The sequence below is a fragment of the Opisthorchis viverrini genome (assembly GCF_000715545.1).
Source record: "Opisthorchis viverrini unplaced genomic scaffold opera_v5_40, whole genome shotgun sequence".
NCBI classification, from domain to species: domain Eukaryota; kingdom Metazoa; phylum Platyhelminthes; class Trematoda; order Opisthorchiida; family Opisthorchiidae; genus Opisthorchis; species Opisthorchis viverrini.
In genome coordinates this window covers 1,706,807-1,717,175 of record NW_008751694.1, presented here as the reverse complement: position 1 = coordinate 1,717,175, position 10,369 = coordinate 1,706,807, and the positions used below count along the sequence as shown (strand labels likewise).

The following is a 10,369-nucleotide window of genomic DNA, read 5'->3' as shown; positions in this document are numbered from 1 at the left end:
TTTCAGGTGAACGACAGCACTGACCAACAAGAACAAAACCAACCCGGGAAACTTGGGCAATAGCCTCGATCCTGTGTATCAATCCGTGAATACGTGATGGCCTTTGTCCAGCGTATATCTCATCTCTTTTTCTTGAGGTTGCGACGTTGCGGCTCATCAGTTCACCATCTCTAATCCCATGAAGATTTGGCAATAATCACTAACGCGCCGACACCAGTGCCCTGCGGAAACCCGTGAGGAATAATTTTGGTTCATCTGCGTCAGTCCCTTGAAAGCTTGTCATTATGGCGAAACCAGCTTCCAAATTAGCACATACAACCACTGGCTGGTATTTACATACTTCTGCAGTGCCAGCGCAAATGTTAGAAATTTTGGCAAGTCACGATATGATATTCTAAGCACGGTTGTAGCCCTCAGGTTTGCCCACTTCGAGGCCTTCACTCGAACGACAACCGAACAGCGTCCAACAGTCAGCGTTTCGCCAAATATTCAAACGAATGAACGCGTGCTAGTTGAATCGCTTACTCAACACAATGAATGCTCAAATTATAATCTAAGGTTTTGAAACGATCAACTAATCTGAGCATCTCCCAGGTCTACTCCTGTGCACAATTTTCAAAACTGGGTAATTTCGAACAATGTTCCTTTCAGTGTTTGCCTGTATGCATGCGGCATAAGCACTCATAGACCCATCAGGAAACGACCCACCAGGACACTTCTACCCTCCTTAGCAGAGTACAATAGTTTTTTGTCATTTGGAAGCTAGGTTCACCTGAAAATTTTAGGCTTCTTAACATATACCGTGCCGAATGAGCTGCGTTACTAGTTTGTCGACTGAACATTCGGTTTGTAGCAAGGTCTGTAGACCATTCATGAACAAGTGTGCTTTGACTCATTTGGTTGAACGATGTGGCCGTTTTTACCAATTAAGGAAGTCAGTTATGTGTAACATTCTTCAATAGTCAGTGTTCTTGTCGCTACTGATATTGCTTATGCGGCGAAGCTCAACTTTTTTGACCAGCGTTTTTTGTCTGAAGGCCGTACTAAATGAGCTGAAGAAAGAAATCCGACCATCTGGCCGCGCCTTTTCTGATCTATAAGGATTTTGCCAGAAACCGCGGAGAACAGAATGTATCACGAACACCTAATCACGGGCAGGGAACACATGGCGCAAACAATCGGAATAACAGATGTGTTTCATTTCACAAAAGCTTATGAAGTAAATACAAGCTACACACGTTAGCAGTCTTGGTAACAAACAACGGCTATACCGTGAGCAGTTGGTGGTGAACCGGGAAAGGGATATGAAGAGCGCGCGAGTTAATTGGGCTGCTTAAACAATAATCCATGCATTTATTTACCGGAAGCCTATAGTGTTATGTAGGAAGTTGGAAGCAGCGGACACCCGCCCAAAGACCTAATTGGAGCAACCATCGTGTCTGATTGACAGGCCTATTCAAACACTTCCACGTCGCGAACCAACATGATTTGACTAAAGCTGGTCATTTTGTGGCAGTTTCTAGAACTTCATGACCCACTGATCCCACTGCGTCCGTGTGGTACTAATATCTCTCTAGTCAATGGTTACATGTCGGGCAAACCAGCCTACTGGTCCTCCAAATTATTGGCTGAGGTATAAGTTCAGCTTGCTCCTTGGGACACGAAATGAACTGACAGCTTTCAGATGCTGAATTAAGAATACCTCAGATCGCTTGTTGAATATGATAAACAGGTGGCCTACTCAGAATGTGAAACGAACTTAATAATAAAAATAGTAACAGATTTTTCCAAATCGTGCGCGGCATATACTCAGGCATGATCATCCATTTGCAGTCAAAATAGAGCATGACGGGGTAATTTGCTGCTACTGGGGATAGCGCAAACCGGGACGATTTCATAAACAATGGACCCGAGGTTGTTTGCAGCAAGTTATTTGCAGGCTTGGAATTCGCTGAAAATGATGCATTTCTTGGGGTTCTTTTAGCGCATTTCACCAAAAAGAAGTTATTATTATGATCTTATCAATTATTGAATGTCTAAGCGTACTTACGTCGATAAGCCTTTTGCACTGACGCTACTAATTCTTTCTTTTGAATGTTAAAATATTTCAAAAAATTTAGCTACCAGTGTTGGACGGCGTTCATCTGCATTTCAAGCGCTTGCTGTGTGGAATAGCCTCCCTCTGACCTCTTTTGGTGTCGTCCACGACTCATTTAAGATTACCATTGGGTTAGTCGTTATGCGTCTTTGCGCAACCAAGCTTGGTGTCTAAAGCAAGGAAATATACCAGTCGGTTCTCCATTATTTTGTGCTTGTTAGATGAGGGAAATTTGCTAGTCGATGTTGAGTAATACGACCCTGGCGGTATGCGCGAGCTTCTGGATTTTGTGTATCATTCCGGGGACCCTTGAAAGACTTCAACAACTCATTTGTGGAAACTGCCGTTTAGTGAATTTTCTGGTTCCACGCATATATACAGTGGCCATAAACGCTCCATGGTTCCATTGAGGTGTCCACAAAATCTTAATTAGAATGGGATCCAACGACTTTAACCTAAATACCGCAGTTAAAGAACATGGGCAGCACACGTAAATTCATGCTAGACAGGAAGTCATGCTGTAGAAAGAAATAGGCGTCGAGTCCATAATCCATGTCCTTCAAGATAATTGTTATGAATCAATTTTATCTAGGACCATTTTATAATCACATAAACCGCCGCAGGCTAACGACCGTTTTCAACTTAACCACCCACAATTTGGGTGAAGAGATATTGTTTAGCTCGGTGAGGATTTCAGTGTTCATGGTGCTTTGTGCCCAAGAATTAGCTTTTTAGGTGTGCTCATCTTATGTGTGGCCTAACGACCTAATCCTTCTCCTGACGAGCGGAATCAATTTGACAAGGGATAGTTATGAACATCGGCAAGCTTCCTCCCGTAAACGTCGACGTAGAAGCTCCAAGTTTTCATCAGCCTGGAGGACTGACCCGATATACTGGTCCTTGAAAGTTGTACTGTATCCGCTCAAGGATAACAGGGCTTAGGGTGATGAGAATAGGCAAATGAAGCTCAGAAGTGCCTGAAAATGCGTTTGCGCAAATTTTGAAAGGGGCTAAATTGAGGATATCAAAGTAAAATTTGATTTATGCCATTGTTAGCTGTGAAATATCTCGGGAAACCTGCATCAGCAACGTGGTATTTTGCTTAGTGTAAGAAGCTGATTTCTAATAATACCGGCGAGCAGCCGCATATTGGCGTCCTCAGAATTACTTAACGTCTAAGTAGGGGTATAGAGCATTTGAACTATTTTCGTTTGTCACCGCATAGCACCGGAGTTCAGTGCTTGTTTTAAAATTGGCCTTCTATGTTGTTCAAATTGACTACGATTACGATGAATAACGGGTTAACTGTTACTCTGTACGTTTGATCCCAATGTGATTCACATAAGCCTATCCTCCGATTCATTGCCAGCACTACTGTTCATGGGTCAAAGACGGATCCAGTGCGAGCTGCTCATTGTTCGCGGCTGCATAGCAGACAATTATTCTGAAAGTTGCCGGTTAACACGTTGGTGATATTTATGCCTAGTGTGTGATCATTTCGAAATGGGATCCAACGCAGCCAAACGTTCTGTCCACAAAGAATGAATGTTTAGACCATCACTTCTCAGTAGTTCACGATATTTCAAATCACTAGTGTCACGATGTGTGGACCAAGAACATATTGGGTAAGTTTTGCTTGGTAAAGTGATTGACTTGTCGACTAGTGTACTTGCTGAAGAGAGGCTAGATCCAGTATCGTATCCAGTAATTTATAAGCAGTGGTGAACAGTTCAAGATATACGAACAATGGTGATTTGAAGGCAGCTTATTTATAGTCTTCCTGCTCAAGTGCTTGATTTTTATGCCTTTCTGCTGCGAAATCACCTGATACCTTTGCACCTCTGTACAAGACTGATACTCATACTGAACGTTACTTCGGTGTGCTGCTGTGCTGCCGTTCTTCAAAATATACTTTTTGGATGCCCGGGTTGCATTTTTTCCAGTAGAAATTTGCTCCATAGGTGGTCTTTAGTTAAGCGTGCTTGAACCAGGTGGAAACTGTGTTAAAAATATTGCACTTCCGACATGACACATCGTTGGAAGGTTATGCACAGCGCAGAATGCAAATGAAATGCGATTTATCCGCTGGTAAATGCAACTCGTCAGCATTATTTTGTGGGCTATGCAAATTGCCTGGGGCCGCACATAAAGCGCATGGATTCATTCAGTTGAATAAGGTGAAAATCAAGGATGGAAAAGAGCATAATATCAGTGCTCACATAAGTAACTTCAAACATAACTATGTATGGATAAGGTTCGCTTGCCATCTCATATATTTTTCAACCTTTAAAAGCATTTTAACCACTGTATGGTCCCTGGGAGACAAGTTTTTTGGACACAAAAGCCGCTAAACCAGCGCCGTTGCAGCCGTAAAAAATGCCCGGAGCATTGACTTCAGTGTTTAAGGTCATTATCGCTACGCGTGCGAGACTAGTCCTCGGTTTTCCCTCCAAATAATATCACGTTTCTACTCTATCCTCAAGCATCAAGTGAGCAGGGTATTCAAGGTTGCATAAAACTTGCCAATCTATGAATCGCCTTCCAGATGCAGGATCACCAGTGGCCTTCCTGGATTCAAACACTTTTTGTTCATTTGCCACTATCATCGCTTTACATTTTGTCCCGTTTGCGTATTTGAACACTGTATCTTCTACGTTTGCATTTCCAACCTATTTATAAATGGCTCTTGGTCAACCTCATGACAGGGCCGATGTTCGCTTCACGCGGTATCTTTGTGAGCTTTGACGAAACGAGTTCCCACTATCCAAGTGTTCTTGGCAGGTCACACTTGAAAACAAGGTATGAAGGGCCAGCTAAGTTTTCGTCAAATTATTCGGTGGAAGAAAAACGCACTGTCAGCCAGTGTAGTGCACTCTGTCATGTGGAAGATCACCGTCTACAGAGAACCGAGTACCGGTACCTCCGAATCTATTCGCCAGGGACTTCCCGTGGGTCAAACGATTTTGTAGTGACACACACGTAAACACCAAGATGTTAGCACTCGGTCACCGTTCTCGGTCATTTCCTCGAACGTAACAACTTGTGGGGTACCTTTTCCGACTAACCTCATACTCCGAAGTCTGACAAAATTGACGGCCGTTTTGATAACGATTTTGAGTTGCGACGTCACTTTGTGCGCCTTACTTGAGTCCACCTACCATACCATCGTGTTTGACGAGCAAGGACAATTATTTCAACAGCAAATCTTTTACTGCTTTTATCGTCTGTCATCATTATTGCGAGTGAAATCCTACATTGCCCGCGGCACGCAAACAGATTTTTCTGGGATTTTTCGCAGCAAATGCTTGTTTCACTTATTTGCTAACCTTGGCTAAACTGGTTTCGTGATAGCAGATAAAACACTGGCTTGCCTCGTGGAGGTCAAAAGTTCTGAACAATGAGCGAACTGGTAATTGTCGTTTCTTCATTCCGAAGATCATGCACATATGTGAGTTACTGTGCTGTCCAAAAATTAATTTTAAACATTGTTGATAATTTTGGGATTGATTTAGTGGACAGGTAGGGATATTCTCAAATAAAATTTGGGTCTATGCATAGATTTCGACCTTTTGCTGATCAAGGAGAAGTAAAAATAAATTAAAAGAAAACTTAAAGGAGCCGTGCACATTTTCAAGGCTTCTGTTTATCTCGGCATCCACCAGAGAATAACAGTCGAAAGGATGCAGCGTAACGGATTGCCGTGTGATTAACCAAAACTTTTTACCAAAGGCTCTATTACGGATGTGACGTTTGCAGTAAAGAAGAATTCTTTGAAGTAAAACACAGTATGGATGATCTCAGAAGCGCCTTCAAGCAGAGTCGTTTCTGGAGACCTAATGTTGAGAATACGTGCCTATGATTTGCTGTGAGAGCAATGACCCTTTCGCCAAATATAAAGGGACTTTAAGGCCATATTAATTTTGTCACAACAAGGACGCAGTTTGTTCGGGTAGCTATGCGTTTGTGATTGCTGTGAGGGCGAACTCAGTCTTGCTGGCCATCACTCGCAGATACCAAATGGACCCTAGGATATCTTTGTCTTCTTCGTTTGTTTTGTTCAAAAACTAAACAAGACAGCTGAAACGTCCCACTATGTGCAGTGTATCGTTCTCACATTTAGTTTTCCGGTTCAAATCCCAAATCCAGTTACTTTCATGGGCTGCTTCGGCATCTTGAATATGGGGTATCTTAGAAAAAGGGTTCAGTTGCGCCTACTAAAGAAACTGATAACAGTGGCCACAGTTTAGGTTCTATGATGGAAACAATACATATGAAATCCCTTACTCGCGGAAGCTTCTTCACCTATTCAGAAGTATCACAATTTTCGGTGTTTCTAGCTTTTATTGAATAATCTCAATCTATTATCTTCGTGAACGAGCTAAGCATGAAATCTTGAGGGCGATTTAATCACTTTCTACAATAAATTCATGACCATAAGTTCAGTATCCTTGCCAATAGCACATTAGCCGCACATGCTTTCGCATTTGCGCCATGCGCTATTCGCTCCCAAAGGACTCATCTAAGCTGATTCTTGCGCGTGTTTCATTGACGCCTGTAAATTTGAGGGCTGCGCTTTCTGCTGTGGCATGGCAAACATATGGCAGTGCTGTCTTTTCCTGACTACGTTAAATATACCCTACACCAAAAGCAAAACTTCACCGGTACTCGAGACAGATCATCTTCCAAAATGAAGCCAAGCTATCCATCATGCATTCAGAGCCTATCAAAACTTACGATGGTAACAATAAATGTCTTGGGTAGTAAATATACTACCAATTTCATCAGCTACAGTCCGCCAGCAGTTCATAAAGTGGTGTTCTATATTTCAGAAGAGCACCGCGGGTGCAGCATCCTGTTTTGGTCAATCAGTGCATGACAAACATTACAAAATTTATTCACATTATGGCTAGAAAAAGCATCGAAAGAGGTGGCTGATAAAAAACTTCATGCTTTCTTTGACGAAGCTGTACTGTGCAAAAAATGTTCTGCGTTTGCAACTGAGAAAGGCGCTTGAATTACCAGGTTCTTTTGGTTTACGGACTTCCGCTTGGCTCTCGGCCATCTGAGTCAGTTGTAGTAAAACCACCGGAAATGGGATGATGAGATGATCTGTTGCCTCCATACGCGCACATAATTACCCTCATTTATTATTTCATTGCGTTTTCAATTGCCTCCTGGATGCAGCCACTAATTTTTAGGCGAGCTATTGTAAGGACAAATTCACGCGTTTTAGGGCCAGGGTGATTAACTGCGCCACAAAAAATACGAAATAAATTTATCAAAACTAACTCAACATAGACTGAAAAGCCTGTGTTGTTTTTCTCCGAACGTGCATCCAGCAAAATTCAGCACATCAAAGCAGCTAAGTATCGACTGCTCTAATTAGCATGCTACTTATAAGATAGAATACTAACGTATTATCGCTGGTCACTAGGATGCTGGACTGAGAATAGCCAGCTGTACGTACTAAATTTAGATCGTGTGAGTTCACGCCAGAGCGCTTCGAGAAACCAAGGCTGATATAGTCAACCTAATGATGGATTTTGGTACACCCAAAAACATCAACGAAGTGTTTGTTGGATTCACTGAACATCACTGGGCGAGGAGATAACTTGTTAAGACACACGAACTCTCGCCAAACTTAAGAACTAACCTGAAACTTATAGTCGTGCGGCACTACATGATTACCAGCTACATATGGATTGAAATAAAAGTTTAGTAGCATATAATACTAATGAGAAATGAATTAAACATGAGAGCACAAGAGCAGGTGTGCACTTCTCGAGGATTCAGGGTAAATACCAGCGGCTTTGGAGAAACCCTGTAGCATCCCAATAGTGGGCTTCCTCATCAAATACACGGAAGAGTATGATGCTCAGTTAGACCATGTCGATTTGGTTGATATGGAAGGAAATAAGGTGTCAGAATATGTTGCAAATCATCGGTAAGCGTTGGCAGTAATATAGGATGCCTAGAGGCTACGAATATCCTCGTGTTGTTATCCCATTCACGGTTGTCCAAAGAGAAATTTGGGCTCTGCTTTAGGTCGTGCTCGTGGATATCGTAGAACTACAAACATGGGACTCATCATAGTCAGAAGCCGTCCACCAAGTGGAGCCATTAGGCTTATAAAGGTCAAACTGCATGTCACTGCCATCAATATCAGTAATGCGTTGGAAGTGACACTGTTGTAGTCATTTGATCAAGAATTTGCGTTCCTCGGTCCTCAGAGCTGAAGCATACCTGCCATGACCATACCGTGGAGCCAATGTACGCTGATGCAGACCAGGTTCGTGCTGGCCGAGCTCTTTGAGAGTCCATCAATAGTGTCGTACGTACACTAGTAGCCATGTCTAGTTAAATCGACCGGCGCAGAGCAAGCTTTTACCTCATGAAACACAGGATAGTTGTTCGTCAATTAATATCTTTGCACCGGAAAAACTTTTGGATTTAAGAGTAATCCATACATTGGCGGTTATAATGTTTTGATTGTGAGAACCAATATCGAAACACGTATCAACAAATGAGACACGAAATCCGGGCTGCCGCCGGCGGCTTATGTTGGTGCCTAGTGTGAGAATGCGAAGGCTGTTGGAGAGAAGCACGTTTTCTTGGAGAGTAAACAAAAACACTCAGGATTTTGTAACTGCCTGGTAATGCATAGAGATTTTAACGGTTTGGTCTTGCGGGAGTGGGGCACGCTTACCCGCGTAACTGGATCGTTGACGTGTTCAAAAGAAAACGGACGAAACTTTTCTGCTTCAAGAGTTAGCCTAGACCATTCCGAGGCCCCAGCGAGTTCTCATGATGTCTGATCTCCTGTAAAAGCCAATGACTAGTTGCCAGAAACATTTTAGGAAGGGTGAGGGTAGTTTCTCTAGTTCTCTAGTCTTGTATGCGGGGATGGCTCAGTTACCATGTGCATGTTCTGGTGAGCTTATGTTTACAGAATCTGAGAGGAAGTTCCGCTCGAAAGTTAGAGAGGAGTTCAGCAGATCCACATAGCAACAAATTGGTTTGAAGAGCGTGACAAAAATGTGCATGTCGCTCATATGGAATGTGGTCGGAATTAGTTCAGGCGAAGCAGTGGGACAGCGTGAGACTGCCACAGTCCAGGAGACTGGACGGCACGCGGTTTGGGTTGGGTTGAGCGAAAATGAGTCCGCGACCAGTCGCACAAGGTGTGGGTCTCGGGGCCGACTTGACGCACAACTTGGCGGAACAGGCACACGGGATGTGGGAGAATGTATGCCATTTGAATCGTAAACGGAGGAACCCGAGGGAATAATAGGGTTGGCCACGACAGTGAGATTGTGTTGGGGTGAAACCAGATCGTGAAAGCCAAAATGCGCGCACACATTCCGATTCATGGACGAAAAGCACATCAACTGCACCTAATTTGAGTGACTCACGTGGATACGGCGTTAATATCAGCGCTATTGAAGCCCGGGAAGGGTGGAGAATCTGCTGACCGGTTATGAAGCGTAGATTTTGACCGTGAATTTGTAGCACTGATGTCCCGTTCACCGGTAACCATGAGCCGGTGCTGATGGAAGTTCAAATTGCCCCGCAAAGGTCAATACGCTGTTCAGGAGACAATCTGTTTCCACTTTGTAGAGAAGGCGCCCTCTTGCTCCTGATAGAATCTGAAAATTGATGCCAAGACGACTGGAGGCCGGCAAAAATCCGAGAAACTCCAAGGGCAAGTCCATCTGGCCCGATGACTATACCCTGCAGAATGTAGTCTCTAAGCTTCACGCACAATGCGACCTGATCAGTTTGACAAAATATTTCGTCCTAGTTAACCGGGAACGCCGTTTGGACCTGCCTGACCAACTAGCGAACTTGAAACCAATTTTTTGCACCCTAATCGCTTTTTTGTTTTCTCTAGTTTTTGAAGAACGTTTCTGTTGTATAAATACTATTTGTCCCACTTCCGTACTCTCGCATCTCCAGGAAAATATAGTGTTCACTGATAACAGTTCAGTTTTCTCCGCATCACCAAAAATTCTGAAACACAATCGCTTGGTTAATGAACCACTGGGGACGGTTATCTCTTTGCTTGTGAACCATGTGTATTAAACCAGGACGTCCATCACCATCTCCCATTATCCATTTACCAATTTCAATTATTTTAGGCAGTATTACCCATATTTTGCTCGCTAACCACCATGCTAACTCATTTATAAGTGGCAAGCTCACAAAGAAATCCAGTATCCCTTTTTATCCGGACTCAGGGCGCGGTACGTTCGAAATCGGTTTCGTTTTTCC

At 43.3% G+C, this 10,369-nt stretch overlaps 1 protein-coding gene across 1 annotated transcript in view; it reads left to right on the top strand.

Moving 5' to 3' along the window:
- Positions 1–1,129: 1,129 nt before the first annotated feature.
- Positions 1,130–10,369, top strand: part of T265_02899 (hypothetical protein) — a gene marked incomplete at both ends in the record, with an annotated part of 14,339 nt that continues 5,099 nt past the window's right edge. The window contains one exon of the mRNA XM_009167252.1: positions 1,130–1,219. Coding sequence (XP_009165516.1) covers positions 1,130–1,219 — 90 coding nt within the window. The remainder of the gene's footprint in view (positions 1,220–10,369) is intronic.